Here is a 20,350-nt window from a genome sequence, read left to right on the forward strand (position 1 = left end):
TGTAGAAACATGCACAGAAAATATACAATGAGAGAAGTAAAGTAATTTTAAAGGAATAGTTCACCTAAAAATGTAAATTCTCTCATCATTTACTCACCTTCATGCCATCCCAGATGTGCATGACTCTCTTTCATCTGCTGAACTCAAATGAAGATTTTTAGAAGAATTTCTCAGCTGTTTTGATCCATAAAATGCAAGTGAATGGGTGCCAGCATTTTGAAGCTCTAAAAATCACATACAGGTGAAACTCAAAAAATTTGAATATCGTGCAAAAGTTCATTAATTTCAGTAATTCAACTTAAAAGGTGAAACTAATATATTATATAGACTCATTACAAGCAAAGTAAGATATTTCAAGCCTTTATTTGATATAATTTTGATGATTATGGCTTACAGCTTGTGAAAACCCCAAATTCAGAATCTCAGAAAATTAGAATATTACATGAAATCAATAAAAAAAAAGGATTTTAAATACAGAAATGTCGGCCCTCTGAAAAGTATAATCATGCATATGTACTCAGTACTTGGTTTGGGCCCCTTTTGCATTAATTACTGCCTCAATGCGGCGTGGCATGGATGCTATCAGCCTGTGGCACTGCTGAGGTGTTATGGAAGACCAAGATGCTTCAATAGCGGCCTTCAGCTCTTCTGCATTGTTTGGTCTCATGTCTCTCATCTTTCTCTTAGCAATGCCCCATAGATTCTCTATGGGGTTCAGGTCAGGCGAGTTTGTTGGCCAATCAAGCACAGTAATACCATGGTCATTGAACCAGGTTTTGGTACTTTTGGCAGTGTGGGCAGGTGCCAAGTCCTGCTGGAAAATGAAGTCAGCATCTCCATAAAGCTTGTCTGCTGATGGAAGCATGAAGTGCTCTAAAATGTCCCGGTAGACGGCTGCGTTGACTCTGGACTTAATAAAGCACAGTGGACCAACACCAGCCGATGACATGGCTCCCCAAACCAACACAGACTGTGGAAACTTCACACTGGACTTCAAGCATCTTGGATTGTATGCCTCTCCATTCTTCCTCCAGACTCTGGGACCTTGGTTTTCAAATGAGATGCAAAATTTGCTCTCATCAGAAAAGAGGACTTTGGACCACTGAGCAACAGACCAGTTCTTTTTTTCTTTAGCCCAGGTAAGGCGTTTGAAATTTGAAGCCCATGTCCAGGACCCGTCTGTGTGTGGTGGCTCTTGGTGCAGTAACTCCAGCCTCAGTCCACTCCTTGTGAAGCTCCCCCACACATTTGAATGGCCTTTTCCTGACAATCCTCTCCAGGCTACTGTCATCCCTGCTGCTTGTGCACCTTTTTCTTCCACACTTTTCCCTTCCACTTAACTTTCTATTAATGTGCTTTGATACAGCACTTTGAGAACATCCAACTTCTTTTGCAATTACCTTTTGAGGCTTTCCCTCCTTGTGGAGGGTGTCAATGATGGTTTTCTGCACAACTGTCAGGTCAGCAGTCTTCCCCATGAATGTGAATTCAACTGAACCAGACTGAGAGACCATTTAAAGGCTCAGGAACCCTTTGCAGGTGTTTAGCTGATTAGAGTGTGACACTTTGAGCCTACAATACTGAACCTTTTCACAATATTCTAATTTTCTGAGATTCTGAATTTGGGGTTTTCATAAGCTGTAAGCCATAATCATCAAAATTATATCAAATAAAGGCTTGAAATATCTTACTTTGCTTGTAATGAGTCTATATAATATATTAGTTTCACCTTTTAAGTTGAATTACTGAAATTAATGAACTTTTGCACGATATTCTAATTTTTCGAGTTTCACCTGTAAGTCAGCAGAAAAGTAATCCATATGACTCCAGTGGTTATATCAGTGTCTTCAGAAGCAATATGATAGGTGTGGGTGAGAAACCGATCAATATTGTTATATTATTATATTATAAGTCATTTTTACTATAAATTTTCCTCCTTGCTCAGTCAGTCTCCACTTTCACTTTCACAGTCTTCTTCTTGGGTTTTTGTGATTCACATTCTTTCTTCATGCATATCACGCATTACTGGGAAGGGAGAGGAATTTCTAAAACAATGTTTGATCTGTTTCTTATCCACACTTATCATATTGCTTCAGAAGATATGGATTTAAACACTGGAGTCATATGGAAAGAAAGAAAGAAAGAAAGAAAGAAAGAAAGAAAGAAAGAAAGAAAGAAAGAAAGAAAGAAAGAAAGAAAGAAAGAAAGAAAGAAAGAAAGTCATACACATCTGGGATGGCATGAGGGTGAGTAAATGATGAGAGAATTTAAATTTTTAGGTGAACTATTCCTTTAAAGGCATAGTTCGCTAAAAAATTAAAATACTTTAATCTTGTACCCACCCTCATAATGTTCCAAAAAAAGATTTTCCATACGCCACTGGAGCAACTGTTCCTGTGGAATAAATTGGGATAGACCTGACAGTTCCTCAGAGATGAGACAAAAGTCTGTTTGGCAGAGCGACCAGAGGAAATTGTCTTGGCTGATTTCGTTTCATTTTCTTTTTTTCTGCCTCTCTTGTCAATTGTGAGTGTAAGCTTATTGCAGATGGCATGCAATCAAGAATAAAGCATTTTCACAGCCTTGATATGATTGTAAATCCTTGTAAAATCTATCTGCTTATGACTGTTAATGGCAAATAATGATCATAATGCTGTCATCCAAAATGTAACAACTGATTTTGTGCAGCCCAAACTAGATGAAGCAACACTTGATTATCATGTCATCTTAGCAGCGCTGTCATGATCTGTCAACAGTTTCCCTGCAAGCCTCTTGATAAGTTGTGTGCTGTGTAACACACCCAACTTGTTGTGAGTGGTGATCATCATGTTGATGTAATCAGAGTGCATGTGCATCTGTAAATGTAAGTTTCACAGTAAAGACAGATCATTAGCCGTGAATGTGAATGATTCACATCAAGGTCTTGCTCTAGAAGCACACTTTCTGATGTCTACAAACTGTGAGCTACATATTTTAGAGTGACTACAGTTTTATTATCAGTTCAACTGTACATGTCCTCCTTAAATTCAGGGACCTCTCTGGATAAAAAACAGTATGCTGTCCTTTGAGATTTAGAGTCAGACAATCTCATGAAACTGTGTTATTGTTTCCAAGGACCCTTTTTCATGTTGTGTGGGTTTTGTTATGAGAAATAATTTATGGTATAGTGGTAATATGATTTTCTTTATTTAAATTAAATTTAGTGAATTGCATAAAAGTATTAAGTGAATTAAATTTAGAAAGGCAACAGAGAAGTTCATAAGGCAATAGACATGCCTGTTTATTTATTGAGAGACCACATTCTACAAATGCTAGTTGTGTTTTGGCACATCCACTTATAAGTCAATTATGGAAGAAAATAAAATGCATTCAGAACAACAAGCACACAAGCTGACAAAGATATTACAGCTAATGTTCTAATATACAGACCTTAGTTTCTTCTTTATTATATCCTGTAAACCCCCTTACAATTGCCTTTGGTTTAGTTTGAATTAAACAATGTATTTTTGTTAAATGTAGACATGGTCATTGCTTTGCCAATGGGCAGAGTTAATGCCAATGCTCTAACCAATTCAATTCTGAAAGTTTAGTTAATGTTGTTTGGGTTTCTGCAAAAACCTGCTGAATGATTTAGTAAATGAACAGGCCTCTCAATAACATTTGAATACATTTGTTTACCAGTAGACACATTTAGAGAATAATAGTAGCTTTGGGATATTGAAACCAAAACCAAACCTACAAATCAGGACCCCAGTGCAAATTACGGCAAAATTACTTTGCCTTAGACTAGTCTTTTCAAATCGAGATTATAAATGATAGTTATTGAGAAGTCATATTTTTGGGGGATTTGAACAATTTAAATATTAATTTGTAATGTAAATGTCTTAAAATCTCTCTTCACTTATAAAAATTAATTATTAATTTCTCAATGAGTTATATTTTTAGACCGTTGGAGTTTAATTATTCATTCTGCCTCCATTAAAATAACCTCTCAGTGTTGTTAGATGTTATCACTTCACATGAATGATATCGCATCTGATCTCCAGTAATCCAGCAAGCGTTTTGAGTTCAGTTCATCTCTTTCTTGGTGGCGGTTATCAATACACCAAAGCTTTATCTTAATGAGTTGCCCTACTCTGACACCCTGCTTTTCTAGAGCTGTCAGGGAGGAAAATGATCTTGTAATTGGCACACCTAGTCCGCGATTAGTTTTTTAAAGGTTTATATACATTGCCCCTACAAATTCCAACCAACACCTACTTCCAACAGTTGTTGGGTTTTGTTGGATCAGTGTGTTAAATGTACTGTAAAGAGAGCCAGCTGGTACATGATAGCTGTGAGGTATGTGTAAACCTCACTCCCCTGGCCTCAAAAGGTGCAATAGCGACTGACGTTAGAGGCTGTAGCCTTTAGCCTCCTTGTTAGCATGCCCACCCCATGCCGGCTGACACTAGTTCAAATCCCGCTAGTGCAGGTCGAGCAGGACCGGTTACTGTGGTGGTGTGGCCCAGATGGGAGTGTGGTTTAGGGGGGTGAGTGTAACAGGAGCCAGCTGGTATATGATAGCTGTGCGGTTTGTGTAAACCTCACTTCACTTGCCTCAAAAGGTGAGGTAGCAACTGATACTAGAAGCTATAGGCTGTAGCCTTCTCATTAGCGTGCCTGCCTCCATGGGCACCCACCATGCCGGCTGACACTGGTTCGAATCTTGCTCTGAGCAGGATCAGTTATAGCAATTTTAGCCATTCTGGAACTTCCACAAGACTGCATCTATGTATAGCCCTGCTACAGGTGCATCCAATGATGTCACCAGCAGAGGCTATAAATTCTGGTTAATTTAATTGACGTGTTGCACACATATTCACAGCTGGTTACACCTAAAGTTGTTCCCAAAACGCTAAATCAGTGCATCATCAAAGTGTAGCTTTTTGACAGGGAATATGAATTATAGCATTAAACCTGAATAATTCACTACAACTCCTACACTCTGAGAACACGTAAAATGATTGGCAGATAGAAAGCATTGAAGTCATCTGATCCTCAATGGTACAACTGTATCTTTGGAGGGCAGGTTTTTGGAAAGAGGTTGCGTGTCTACTTCAACGACTCAGTCTCGTGGAAGTACCAGAACAGATAAAATCACTTACAGCACATTTAACCATGTTGGACAGTTTATGACAGTTTTAAATAAATAATACAATACTAAATCCAATAGCCAACTTTAGAATGTTTGAAATGTTGGGCTTTGTTTGTCTTCGTTGGGGCAGTGTGAACCACCCTGTGTACACCAGATGTGTCCATTGACGTGCCACATCATGCTGCAATGGCTTGAGGAAATCTAGCACGTTTACATAGAAAACAATTCTAAAATAAAGAAACCATGAATTGCCCCTTATAGTGTGCAAGAAAACAAGAAACTGTGTGTCTTGAAATGTGCACAGAGAGACAAGCTTCAGTCCTGTAGTGAGCGCTTGGCATTAGAGGATTTGGTGGCCCTGACTGCTCTCTCTCAGAGCTTCACTCATTCTTTGTCAGAGATGCCCAGGGTCAGCCTCACATCTGGAGGTGCCGCTGGGAGGTAGACTCAGGGTCAAGGCTCCTTCAATCTGAAGTCACCTCTCAGAGCTCAGAGCTCTGTCAGTCCCATCTGAACAGCTGCGGATTGGGGCCAGATGGGTCAAGAGAACACAGTAGCCTCCCTTCCTACAACCCTCCAACTCTGTCTGTATTCTAGCTCCAGCTGACCTCTGGCCCCTTGAAGCTCGTTCAGGCAAGGCTGAGGTGGGCTATAACCTTGTGGCGTCATGCATGATTCTGGTGCTCCCTGGACCGAGTAGAAGACCCCCAGGGCCGAGGGTAGCAGCTGTGCAGGAAGCTAAGGCAACTTTACATTTTAGTTGTGTGGATTTTAGTACATGTATGTTAGCTTTGTGTCCACTTATACAGTATGCTAAAGTTGCACTGCACATATTTGTGCACAATTAAATGATCTCTAGAATGAGAATGTCCTTCCAACTTAAACCACCTACCACCAATTAGCAAGTAGCAAATTATTATAAAGTTTGAAATAACAGACTACCATACTACTCTTGCTGTGTCTGCTGCATCTATAAACTGGATAAATAGGTAAACCCCTCAATATGTCCCACCCAAACTTCCTGTTTTAAAAGTAAATACATCAACCCAAGAAAGAAAACTGCTCTTGCTAAGTGATTTTATGGGACTTTAAGAAGTATTGAGGGCCATCTATTCAGTATATAAGCTAATCATGCCGCTTATATATTCTGTAGTTATGTTGATCAGGTGTCTGCACTTTGCCTGGAAGTGCCCTCTGACCACTGACAACTCATATGAGGAGAAGAAACTCAATCAAATTAATAAGCCACATAAGATTATTGTTGAATTATAAATAAATCAGGAGAGATACAGTATATAGAAATGGGAGTTTGAACACAATGTTACAGAGTAACAAAATGTTATGTTTTATGTATAACAGTTTAGTACTGCTCATATGAGTGTTCTGAAGTGCTTTTAGCATTTTCATGAAGTGCATGTTTCTGTTTATTTTGTTTTCATTTTAACAAGTCTGCAATGTGTATGAATGGTCATATCCAAAGTCAACACATATCTTAATTTGTTAATTTTGTAAGACACTGTGATTTATTGTGAGTGCACCATTTATTGCATGTTTTGTAATGCATGTCTGCATTGAGCTTTACTTCCAGAAGTTATTTGTGCAAATTGAGCTTTGTGTGTGTGTCTGCGCACGTTGGGACGGTCAATACTATCATGCTGAATAGAACATTGTATTCACAACAAGCCCCCAACATGATTAAGAGGGCCGATTCAATCCAAAAGCTTAACGGGAATGAATGATTCATTTAGTTATTAAATATAGCTCCAAGCAGCAATTAAAAGGGGCCTGGCAATATATCGGCCAACCTATGTCTCTAATTAGATGTTAGATCAGGCCTTGACACATCATTTGTCACACCTGTGCAGTGAATCATGAAGCCTTTGTAATGCAACCAATGACACGGCTCATGCTAGACTTGTTTATTTACACAAAATTCACCATTTGCCCTACATTACCCATTTGTCCTGTCAACTTTTAAAAAGTCAAAGTCCTTGATTTGGGGGTTATTTTGAAAAAAATTGAAAGAGTCCATGATGTTTCTATTTTTATTCTAATTTATACATTTTTTATTACAAATTGTAATATCAGCATAACAATGAGTGAAAAGTTACATTGAAAATTGACATGAATTTTTTAGTGTACGGTAAGTCACCTTCTTGCTTTAATAACAGCGTTCACTCGAGCTGGCATGGACTAGCAAAACCCATTGTTCCCTGTCAAAAAGCTACACTTTGATGCTGCGCTGACTTAGTGCTTTGGGAACAACTTTAGGTGTGACCAGCTGTGAATATGTGTGCAACATGTCAATGAAATTGACCAGAATTCATAGCCTCTGCTGGTGATTGGATGCACCTGTAGCAGGGCTATAAATAGATGCGTCACAGGTGCATCGTCAGATCTTTTGTCTTCAGATCACCCTGTGTGTGTGCTTCATGAGCTTGTCAGAAACATTCTACTTTCCTCTGTTAGGAGTTAGATTGTGTTAGGCAGTGCGCAGAAACCTTTCTCTTTAAAAAAAAAAAAAAGAAAGAAAATGACTGAAAGACAGAGCAAGCGATGCTTGTACCCTTGTTTACGCTCTGTGGCTGAGAGGGACACACACCAGTTTTATTTTGTATGTTTGGGGGAAGAGCATGCTGCTTTTGAATTGGGGCGGGTGTGAGCATTGCGATCTGTTCTCAATCAAAATGCTTTGCACTCGTCTTGCTTACTCGAGTGTCAGGGCCCACACTTCTATCATGGGGCTCTCGTATAGATCTGGCTGAGGAGCAAGAGACAGGTCTGTCCCTATCGCTCGCTCTCTCCCCAGATCCAGCTGATCCTGAAGCGCGCTCCGGTGCCTCCTCGGTTCATGAGGGGGACCATGAATCTCTTGAGTCTGCGGACTTTGAGTTACCCACCTCTGAGCATTCCGGGCATGATAATAAATCATCAGAGGAATTACTCAAGGTGATTACTCGTGCGGTGGCCAGGCTTCAATTAGACTGGCCATGCGAACAAGAGACCCCCAAACGCTCTAAGTTGGAGGACAGATTTCTGTCTGGTGGCCAAGTGAAGGGAATGCCTTATCAGTCCCTTCCTTTCTTTGATGACTTCCATGACAAGCTCTCTCGTTCATGGAGGAAACCTTATACATCCTGTGTCTTCGTGCCCTCGACGTCGATATATTAGACTATCGTGGGTGCTGAGGCACGGGGGTATTTGGTGATGCCGCCGGTTGAAGAGACACTTGCGGGTTATCACTCACCTGGCTCGGCATCATCTTTAACAAGTCCCACTCTCCCCACAAAGCCGTGCAGGACTACCGCCACGCTTGATAGGAAGGCTTATCAGGCAGCAGGTCAGGCTGGTGCTGCCCTGCACACTATGGCAGTGTTACAGGCATACCAGGCTGAAGGACCTGAGTGCGGGCCCCACGGTCAACAATGAGGCATTCTCCGAGCTTCGTCAAGCCACGGATCTGTCTCTCCGCGTGACCAAGTAGACGGCCTGCGCCATTGGCCGGTCTATGTCTGCTTTAGTCAGCATGGAGAGACACTTATTGCTCAACCTGTCAGGCATCAGAGACAAGGACAAAGTTTTCCTTCTCGATTACCCGGTTTCGCCTTCCAGCTTATTTGGTGACGCTATGAATGTAGTTATCACCAGGTTCCAGGAGGCGAAAAATCACGAGGAAGCCTTCAGAAAATTCCTTCCACGCCACACTCAGGGGGAGGGGCACCCAGCCCTGCCCCGGTCCTTCTAGAAGGGAGGCTCAGAAACAAAGCGTGGCAAGTCGTGCTCCCCCTCGTAGAGACTGGGGACCGGCTCGTCGCCCTCAGCACCCCCCAAAGCAAGGCCTCAGGGCAGTCATTTCTAAGAGGAAAAAATCCCTCGGGACGGGGCAAGTGTATCATCCACTTCGACCCTCCCGATACCTCCAGGAAACCTCTCCATTCTCCATGTTTCGGGTGTTAGAGGCTTCCAGCGAAATGTCGGGTGTACCGTTGCTTCCTGCCTTAGTCCAGGACAGGGAACACTCGACATCCCCTCAACAGGAAGTGTCAAAATTAATACCATCTCAGAGAACCTGGCAGTGTGAAAACTTCTGCCAGTTATTTCTATGTGTGTTCTAAGAACAGTAGAAAAATTCTACAGAATTCAATTAGTTCGCCGTCCTATGCCTTTCAACGGCGTGGTTTCCATTACCGTGAAACCGGAGCAAGCATGTCTACTGTGGAAAGAACTGCAAAATCTCTTTGACAGGGGCCATAGAACATGTTCCCCTTCCAGAGAAAGAGTCAGGTTATTACAGCAGATACTTCCTGGTTCCCAAGAAGGGTGGGGGGTTGTGTCTGAGCTTAGATCTTCAGGCTTGAATCGCTCAGTCAAGAACTATCAAGACGGTCGTGTCCCAAATCCAACATCACAATTGGTAGGTCACGATTGATCTCATGGACACATACCTTCATGTAGAAATTCTGCCACAGCACAGGAAGTTCCTGAGGTTCGCTTTCGGGGGCGAAGCCTTCCAATATCAGGTTCTTCCATTCGGCCTAGCCCTATCACATTCACAAAATGCATGGATGCAGCACTGGCTCTATTGCGAGTCCGGGGCATCCACATTCTGAATTACATAGACGACTGGCTGATACTAGCACAGTCTCAAGAACTGGCCGTTCAGCACAGGGATATCGTCTTAGCTCATCTGGTTTCTCTGGGTCTGAGACTCAATGTCAAAAAGAGCGTTTTCTCTCCCACTCAGGGAATTACCTATCTGGGCATTGTATGGAATTTGATCATAATGAGGGCACAATTTTCTCCCGCTCTAATCATTCAGAACACCTTGAGCAGTCAGGCTAGGCCAAGGTTGCACTGTTCGTCAGTATCATCGAATACTAGGTCTCATGGCATCTGCGTCCTCGGTGAACCCTTTGGGCCTTCTGCACATGAGACCGTTTCAGTTGTGGCTAAAAGCCAGGGGATTTCATCCAAGGGCCAGTCCCCTAAGGCTAATAAAGGTTACGCGCTGCATGCTTCATTCCCTTTCTATGTGGTTCAGACCCCATTTCCTTACATGGCCCAGAATGCACCTGTATGCGTTTCCCCTGGTTTCTCTGCTCCGGGAGTCTTGGCCAGAGTTCGCCAGCAAGGGTCCTGCCTCTAACTGATAGCGCCGCGCTGGCCGAACAGGGTATGGTTCTCGGAGATAATGTCTCTCCTTGACGGCTCACCTTGGGCGATTCCGGACAGGAGGGACCTTCTGTCTCAGGTGCAGGGGACAATATTTCATCCCTGGCCCCGAGCTGTGGAACCTTCATGTTTGGCCTCTGAAGGGTACCAACTGAGGGACACTGGGCTTTCGCCTGTAGTTATCGAGACCATTCTAAGTGCTAGGGCTCCTTCTACTAGAAGAAGTTATGCCAATAAATGGGGGTGTCTTTGAAAGATGGTGCAGTGCACATAATGCAGATTAAGTTAACTGCCAGATTGATTTAGTTCTGGACTTTCTGCAGAAAAAAATGTCAACAGGCACATGCCCCGCCACTCTCAGGGTTTACGTGGCTGCTCTATTGGCTTGCCACACCTTGATTGACGGGGTTCCGTTGGGGAGCCATGCAACTGAGACCTCCTGCTAGGACCAGGATCCCTTCATGGGAATTAGCAATAGTCCTTGAGGGTCTGGTTGAGACCCCCTTCGAACCTCTAGAGTCAGCATCTGATAAACTTCTGACTCTCAAGATGGTTTTTCTTATGGCAATTACTTCTCTAAAAAGAATTGGGGATCTACAGGCTCTGTCTGTCTTGCCAGTCTGCTTAGATTTTGCCCCAGGAATGGCTTAAGCCATTTTGCACCGTCAAATTTGCACCCTCATCCTGACTACCTGCCTAAGGTTCCTTTCTCGACTGTACATCCAGTCACTCTCGAAGCCTTCTGCTCCCCATCATTTACAACGCCGGAGCAGGAAAGACTGCACAGACTTTGTCCAGTCCGTGCCATTCAGACTTATGTCCACCACACTAGCCAGTGGCATAAGTCAGGGCAACTATTCTTTTGCAACAGGGGCGGCCGCCACCAAGCAGACTATGTCTCATTGGGTGAGGGACGCTGTTGCCCTGGCCTACAAGGCGTGCGGTCAAGCTTCGCCAGTAGGCATCAGGGCTCACTCTACCTGAGGGGTCGCCTTCTCTAAAGCCTTGGCTAGAGTTGTCCCTCTGCAGCATATTTGTAATGCGGCAGGCTGGTCCTCTCTGCACACATTCATAAGATTTTATAGTTTGGATGTTCATGCCACTCCGGGCTCATATGTCCTTGAGTCAACATCACAAGCTCATGTCTGAGACCTCTCACGCTCTTGTGAGCACAACTACACAACTGTAAGGGGTCAGCGCAGCATCAAAGTGTAGCTTTTTGACAGGGAACATCTCGGTTTAATTAACTGTAACCCCTGTTCCCTGATAAAAGCGGAACGAGATGCTGCGCTTCATTGCGGCACTGGGATGCCCCATGACTGCTCTTCAGACAAAATACCTGATGATGCACCTGTGATGCATCTATTTATAGCCCTGCCACAGGTGCATCCAATGATGTCAGGCTATAAATTCTGGACAATTTCATTGACGTGTTGCACACATATTCACAGTTGGTCACAACTAAAGTTGTTCCCAAAGCGTTAAGTCAGCACAGCATCTCGTTCCGCTTTTATCAGGGAACAGGGGTTACAGTTAAGTAACCCGAGACAATCCATGTTATCCAGTAAGATTTGAGAATATTCCAAAGATGATCTTGTGTACTTCAATGAAAGCAAGGAAATCTGACTGTTTATACTAACAAATTCATTATTCATTTTATTCAAATAATTCTTATTCATTTGACATCATAACATTTATTTTTTAACTTTCAATATCCTGAAACATTCTGGTTAATTCCAGATTCCAAATGTTTTTTATGTGGTCTCAGACCCCATTGTACTTAGTTTAGAATTCATGATAAAAGGTTATTTTAATATTTAAAAAAGTATATTTGTAAAATAGATTCCAAATCATGTTTTTTTCTCTAACACACAATGTATTTTTTTCTCAGTTAACAGACCCGTTTATGATGTCTGACATCAGCACTTTGATGTATAATATTATTTGCTTTGATTTCCAATATCCTCCCTGTATAATAGCCACAGTCTCAGGTGTTCCAATGGGCTCAACAGTCTTCATTTATGTGACCGTTCAAGGCCATCCAGCGCTATTCAGTAATGCTGTGAATGCAATTCCCTGACTTTTTCCTAACAATAGTGATGGAGGAAGTGGGTTTACAGAGGAGAGGGCATTTAGAGTGGCATCTTAGAGAAAGCATCTTGCGCACGGCTGCAGTTTCTATTGAATCGGCCCCAGTCTTAGACTGAAGCCCCCCGGCTTTACCCTGTGTGCTATGCGATTCTCAAGTTATGATTTAGTCTCATCTCTGATGTACTGTATATGTCTTTTTCTTTGTTCCCTTGTGCACATTTGCATCTCCAATCCCCCATCATGCTTTCCCCTCAATGTCGATACTGTTCTATCTCTCCCATCCGTGAGGGACTGCACATAGAGCACTGGTTCTTTTGCTTGTGATCTAAAACCCATTTATGCCAAGCATCCTCACCATCCCGCCCCCTTACCTTCTTCTCCAATCCCTAACAACCCCCCCCCACCCCCCCACCCCACCCCCCAACCCCACCCCGCATCTCGTCCATCCAGCCAGTCAGCAAGCGGTATTGTAAATTGTATCTTCTCTTGCAGAAATCATTTCGTCTTCGTTGCAGCAGATGAAATTTCATGTAACACCTCCTCAGGTAAAATAAATAAATAAATATAAATGAATAACAAATCACACTCACTTTCTTGATGCACCCATGAGGGAGCGAGCAAACCCTTTTTATTATATGCACCCCAACAGTGAGAACTTCTATTGCCCGGCAATCTCCTTATTTTTGCCCCCCTTTGATTAGTAGATGTTACGTTTCTTTTCTCAATACATTCTCTTGAATGCTCTTTTTTGGACCAAGTGGAGTTTTGGAGTACTGCATGAGGATAGCTGGAAGGCATTGCATTCATAGCTCTCATCCACTTGTTTCTATCTCCCATGGCACTGCTTGGAAGAGGCATGTGTTCCTTGAAGAGTGAAATGAACACGCTTGTCACCAGCTTGGAATCTATGTGATTTTTCTGTCTCAATCCTTCCTGTGTTCCACCATTCATTTCTGTTCTCCACTGTCGCTCTCCCTTGCTGCCTCCCTTTCAAAGCATCTCCATTTGATTTGTATGTGTGAGAGTTTGTGATTGTTTTACAGGCGTGTGGTGGTTCTGATGATGTTGTCATTTTCGTATCTAGGTTGCTCATGTAGAATATGGTGTCTTGCACATTGGCTGTAGTTGACTAGATCCTTGGAATGAAACTAGTGTGATTGTTAGTGGTTTCAGCCGCGTTATACTAAAGGGAAAATGGACCTATCCATCCACTCATTGATTTTGTGACAGCCTTTTTTTCTTTCATTCTTTCTGTCCTTCTTTTTCTGTCTTTTTTTTCTAACCAGGGAAAATGAATATGCTAACAAGGCTGTAATTTAGCAGGAGGCACTTTCTTGAAGACATCAGCTGTTTTCTGTAAAACACAATCTGTAATTTGGAGTCTGAAAAACTTGCAAATTATGGTCTAATTGTCCTACTTCAATAATTGCTGATAACCCCAAAGGTCGCATGTCTTACTTTCACAGGGAATGTAATCAGTAAGTAAGAAAAGGAGAGGGTTTATGGATGGAGAAACTAGCATTAGAGCCCCTAAAGTGCAGCCTCCCATTGTTTAAGAAAGCATAGAAATTAGCTGTCCATGCAGTCTTCTGGTGGGAAAAGTCAATACATTTAGAGGAATAGCTCTGCTGGAGAACACATTTTCCAAAATAATGAGCGTGTAGTCAATAATGCAGATATATCCCAGCCATCTGAGATTGATAAACCTGTAGATCAGGGCCCAGATCTAATTTAGCCATATGTTAGAGTCATTGGTGTTCATTATCAAACATAGAGCTTACCGGTCTCATAAATCAAGGGTTTTTTGCCTTCAGTCTGTCTCAATAGGTGGCAAGAAGATTTGTCTAGTATAACAGAACAGATCACAGAAAGGAGCAAACCAATAGTTGCAAGGACAGATTTAAGCTTAATTTTCATCCGACGCATCCACAAATTAAAAATGAATTTCCACCTGGGAATGCTATAAAAACAGCCAGAAAACAATTTCAGTGTCCTTCAATCAGCAATTAACAACCCCAGTTCTAGCATTTCCAATCAATATTTTTTCTTTACTTAACACTTTAGGAATAATTCACCAGGTGTGATATCCTGAGGGTCACCTTTTCATTCTTAGCTCCAGACGAGTGGAGGCAGCCCTGGTTTGATCACTACCTGCATGCTCATTAAATCTAACCCCAGTAAACACTGAAAATTCAGGTCAAAATACTTGGCCACGCAATAAAATATGAAGACACACACAACTGTGTGTTGAATAAACATTTCTAATACAAATTTGCAATGAATTAACTTACTTAATCGTCAGGAGTGGAAGAAAACGTAAATTGCCTAGTTTCTAGGCTGTTCGCTGCTTTCTGATTGGCTCTTATTTGGACCAAAAACACCATGCATGCTTAACAAGGCTCAAAGGAACATATATTCCAGGTTATTTTCACATGTCATGCTCTAAAGTCTGCAATCTTAAAGTCTTTGATGGAGAATAGTGTATATTAGAAGCTTTATATGCCTCACTGTCATGTGCTGCAACATTGACATTTTCATAATAAACAGATGTTTTGATTTATATTTCCTGCAGATTTGGTAAAAAACTTTTTTTGTTGTTGTTTTGTTTTGTTTTTTGTGATGTATTCTTGCTATTTTGTCAATATGTCTAGATTAAACTATAAAACAAAATTGAAGGTATTTTTTGTGCAAGTGTATTGGAAAATAAACAATTAAATTCCTCTTCTTAAAACTGATGTGAATACAAAATTAAACTTGTATGAATAAAGTAATTCTGCTGAAAAGTACTATCAAATGTCAAATTTCACTATAGAAATGTCTTGCACAAGCAGCCCTTCAACTTTCAAACAGTAATGTCTTCCTCTGCGCTGTGCAGCATGACAGCAAGAGCCATGTGATAGTCTCCTCTCTGACTTCACTTGATTGTCATTTTCGAAACACTCCGTAATCATTATTACCATATGTAGTTGTTTCAGTTTGTGGTGTTGTATATGACTGTATGACATTTGTGTTTGCATAGCAAAGGAGATCTAAGCGATTCTAAACTTGGTGCATTTAATCTGATTCGATATGTGTTTCCACAGTTACGGACGATTTTATGCTGCCGACCCCTTTAACCACGCACTTGCTCCAGCAGCCACATACAGCGTTGGTGCCATGGTGAGCTATCAAACTATTTCCATCTCCACCTCTCTTCCTGTCTTTTCCTCTACACTTCCTCTCTTTTTCTCAACACTCCTTCCATGCCCAATAAAAATCAACAGGATCTTCCTCAAGAAGGGTGTTTACAGGCCTGAGAAGCCAAACCCTCCATTGGCCTGCTTTCAAATTTTGAGAAATTTTTATTTGTCTTACTGTGGCCATTTGTACACAAAAAAGTTTGCTTGTTAATATCTGTTAATCCAAAGATTGGTACCTGAGATACCAATTGACGGCCAGCCCTGCGATTTTAGAAAATGATTACATAAAATGCCCTATCCTGTAATCGCAAGTGATTGTGATTGGTTCATCTTTGACACCTTCTAAGAAAAGTAGCGTGTACCATGTGACCACCAGTTTTGTGAAAGTTGCTAAAAGTAATCCACTACAAATTACAAATTGCTACTCTAAAATTGTAAACAGGATTGCAAACCCCTTAGCTGTCACATAAATGCAAACATGTATTCCACATAAATAATATTATTTTAGAGATACTTTGTTTTACCTGAGTATTGTAATTAAATGTTATTAACTTTACTGAAGTCAGTACCTATACTCTGATAAACTATTTTACTATATTAGATTTGATTCCGATTCAATATAAATTCATATGGGTATTTTTCAGGTTACAATGTCCATTTTGTTTACAAAATAAATAACTAATGCTGTTAATTATAAAGGGATCTGCTAACATTCTAAGTATCCCTTATAGGTACAATTCTAAAATATTAATTCTACAAATTAGTTTTTCATAATTTTAGCTTTTGAAAATGTGTAAATTAATTGTATTCCATCAACTAATGTCTTAAATTTTGATATATTATATTGCTTATATATTTTTGTAGCATGTTTATTGTTTACATGCATATTTTGTAATATTTACAAGCATTTACATTGATATCGTCACCTTCCTAAAATAATGTCCTAAGTCATTTTTCCAGGTTTTTCAGAAATTTTACCAGAGGTGGCCAGAGATGATTTAGGCAAAAAAAAAATCATTTTTGTCAAAAAATGACTTAGTACATTATTTTAGGAAGGTGACGATATGTAGAACATGTTTTAAAAGTACTGTTCCTTTAAGACTACCTGCATCAGCCAGTGAACATGTGAGAGAGGATGCGTCTCTTTATCGCATCCATTCTATGTAAGATTAAAATTCTATGTTTTTATTGTTGTTGTTGTTGGTGGTGGTGGTGTTGGTGGTTTTAATCAACAACTGACTGTAAAGCACAGAAAGAGTATTAAATGAGACATTATTCAATTACATATGGATAGATTCCATCTTTGGAAACAAAGAGAACAAGTCAAACAAAACTTTTACTACTCAAATATGAAGGGATGTCACTGGTGTACTTGTTCACCACTATACTACTCAAACACTGGTGAGTTAGAATCTGAAAATTTACCAGTCAGTGCCTAATCACAGAAATTTTTTACTCACATGGAATGAAATTTGGAAATTAAAGTGTTGTCACATAGATTAACAGATCGATCTGTGTATTAACGAAGAACGCAATGCATCGTAAAATCTATATTTTTACCCAGTCCTACCACTTTTTTACTTTAAAAGGAATTAAATTACAGTAACTAATTACTTTGTAATCATTGGATTACTCCCAACACTGGTGATCACACGCTCATACATGTTCGTTTCAACAGTAGTCTGGATAACAACTAAATGCACCGCAAGTTTAATAGGCATTAAATTATCAATACATATATAAAACAAAATAACAGAATATGCTAGTTTAGACCACTGATGTCACAGCAAAGTATGTGTCATCATAACTGTCCAATCAGAACAACTCCCCAGGCCATTGCAGCAGACCCCAGTGTTTAATGTGAACTGCCATGGTTTTCTGTTTTTCTTATTTATCCCTTTCCAGCTCTTTCCTCTGTGCATGCTCGTCATTTAGCCTCATTCTTTTTCCTTTTCTTTCCACCTTTTCCCCCTGCATGGATTTTAGCACTGCTGACATCTCCTCACTTAAACTTAATTGAATTTGTCTCTTGTGCTAACGGCAGCTGAAATGCCACATTAATCCTCCCAGTAAACGTGATAAATGTCTTAATTTCTTGGCAGTGTAGTGCATGTTAGTTATTATATTTCTAATTTTGTGAATATCACCTAGCCGAGCGCTCCCCTTAATGGAATAATTAGTCATTTTGATAATTAAATCAATCACCTAAGTGGTGCTGCAGTAACAGCTAAAAGAGTGAGAGAGGCAGAGGAGAGACAGTGATGAAAGAGTACGATGAAGACCAACGAGCAGCATGTGTCTGGGTGCCCACCATATTTGTACATGAACCGTTTTTGATCGGAAACACCCATACAAAATACATGCTATTTTTTTAAAGTGCTCTGTTAACTTGTGTGTTTTCTTTCACCCTCTTCATGTTTTTAAGTAGCTAAATGCATCTCTTCTGGCATGTGATGTGTTGGTGTGCTTGCTGCATGAAGGAACATGGTTGGTTTTCATCCGGGGGGTATGTACTGCAAAAACCTGAATGCGAACGGAGGTCTCCTCTGAGCGAAGTCCATTAAACATGTCCAAACCCATGGCTTCTCTTGCAGAATCCTTTTGCTCCCTTGACTGATGCCAAGACCAGGAGCCATGCCGACGATGTGGGTCTCGTTCTTTCTTCTTTGCAGGCTAGTATATACAGAGGAGGATACAGTCGTTTCGCGCCATACTAAAAACCTATCAAAACCTATTGAGAATCTTCCTGTGGGGGTAAAGGAGGAGTAATTCAGAGGCCCGGGTATTGCAATACATGCAGTAGTGCATCATTTTAGCATCTCTTAAGAGAGAGAAGACAAAATGGATATTTTTCATCTTATACCTCAGATATTTTGTGCTGTGTATTTTAATATTGTGGGTTTTTAATTTCTAAAGATTACATAGATTGTTGGCTGTAGAGGTTTCTGTGGTGATCTAGAGAGCTGCTAGATTTGAAAAAGATTTTAAAAAAATGAGATACAAATTGTTAGGGCTTTATCATGTAAATGAGTTATGTATGATACATTTTTGAGTCACCTTTGGGTTATCATATTTTGTAAGAGTGTAAGTGACTAGAGTCGTCCAGTGTTTTCTGCTTTTGTTGACATAGCCTTTTGTCTTTCCTTGGTTCCTTTCATTTCTGGGTTCTGTGCCGTAGAGGAGGAGAAAGGGGGGTTGTGGGTTGGAATAGATAGGCAGACATCTCTGTGGTGGGTGAAAGACTGGGCTGGCAGTAGACACAGAGCTGGTTCGAGAGACAACTGAGGTATCGACTATTTAAGCTGTCTTATATCAGTCATTACTCAAAGCCAAAGGTTATGTTCCTGGGGTGTTCAATGTGTATATTCCAATTATACATAGCAGCTGATAGAAACTCCCCCAAAATTCACCATGACAGTATTTTACTGTTTAACCATTATCTAGTCCTTAAGTCAGACCCTTACTAGTTTAGGCCTAACACAAGATGTTCTTTTTATATAACAGTACTTCCAGTACTTTGATTGATATAAATGCTGACTTTTATAATATGGGAGAGATAATTCATGGGAAAAAAAGACGGCGACAGTAGCGCCGATTATATTTTTTGTTTTTGTTTTCCTTTTGTTTTTCAGAAGTAAAGAAACTCTTGATTATTTGTACAAGATGAGAGTGGGAAAAAAATAAACTAACAGTGTATTAAATTTGATCTGTGCAGTGGAAATGTTCTCTTATATGAAAAACACAACTGTATAATGTTTTAGATTTAGTGTGGTAGACCAACTGTTAGAGAAAGGTGTCTCATTTTTTATGGAATCATAAAACAGATTTATATCAACACTTTAAAAGTAATGCAATCATTATGTAGATATAATCATAGTATTTTTGTCAACTGTACAATTTTGCACACACAACCTGCAATTTTTTCATCACTCTTCACTTGTGGAACGTTCCGTTGTCTGTTTCATTTGGTTTCCCGCTTCTTCTTTCGAGTGTTTCGTTTTGATATAATTTTTAATGTGACCTCCTTTGTACTATTATTTTCTAGAACACCTTTACACTTTGAAACTGTTTGATTATCAAGAAACTGAGAAATATATGACTTGTGAAAAAGATATCTATATGTAAATAGGAACAATGATGATAACTATGTCATTTACAAGTGCTACACAAACAAGCTATCAAAGTGTTCTCGAAGAGTCGCAGCTTGACTGTGCATACGCGAAGACTTCCCTTCATGTTGTTTACAAGTATTCCTAATTAGAGGTGTTTGTCACATATCTCATTTTTCTTTATTTTGTATTTATAAACGTTTAATTGCATAAAATACAAACAAAAGAGCAGCTTTAGTTTAGCTAGCTGCAAATATCCTCGTGTACTTTGTGCACGTCACATCACACAAACTTGGCAAAAATATCGTACCCACTGCTGTGATTCTGCTCTTTCTGCTTTAAGTATGTGTTGTGGACAAGCTTTCTCCTTGTCATTGTATGTGCATGCACTATGATCTGCATAACAATAACAATAAAGTTTCTCAAGATAAGGGAATTTGTGCTTCGTTTTTTGCGCCGCTAATGCGGGAAATGATGCCAGGGTGGATCTTATGCCCCGATGACGGAGTGCATTTTTCCACTGATGTGATTTCATTGAGTAAAATTACATTTAAAAGCTCAAGGCGAAAAGGGAAATGATCATCTCCAAAGAGGTTAAGTGCAACTTATGCTTCCAGGTCTGAGGTGGTCATCTGTATGGCTTTAAGAAGACTCTCTCTGTA

At 40.4% G+C, this 20,350-nt stretch overlaps 1 protein-coding gene across 9 annotated transcripts in view; it reads left to right on the top strand.

Moving 5' to 3' along the window:
* Positions 1 to 20,119, top strand: part of LOC127647278 (RNA binding protein fox-1 homolog 1) — a 425,943-nt gene extending 405,824 nt beyond the window's left edge. For 7 of the 9 annotated variants that reach the window (XM_052131433.1, XM_052131432.1, XM_052131434.1 and 4 more), the window contains 2 exons: positions 15,484 to 15,559; positions 18,174 to 20,119. In XM_052131433.1, the coding sequence (XP_051987393.1) occupies positions 15,484 to 15,559; positions 18,174 to 18,296 (199 nt within the window). In that variant the 3' untranslated portion in view covers positions 18,297 to 20,119. Of the gene's footprint in view, positions 1 to 12,892; positions 12,946 to 15,483; positions 15,560 to 18,173 lie in introns of all 9 variants that reach the window. The other 2 variants (XM_052131435.1, XM_052131437.1) reach the window with 2 other exon arrangements.
* The last annotated feature ends 231 nt before the right edge of the window (positions 20,120 to 20,350 follow it).

Source organism: Xyrauchen texanus, chromosome 8, assembly GCF_025860055.1.
Source record: "Xyrauchen texanus isolate HMW12.3.18 chromosome 8, RBS_HiC_50CHRs, whole genome shotgun sequence".
In the NCBI taxonomy this organism is placed as follows: Eukaryota; Metazoa; Chordata; class Actinopteri; order Cypriniformes; family Catostomidae; genus Xyrauchen; species Xyrauchen texanus.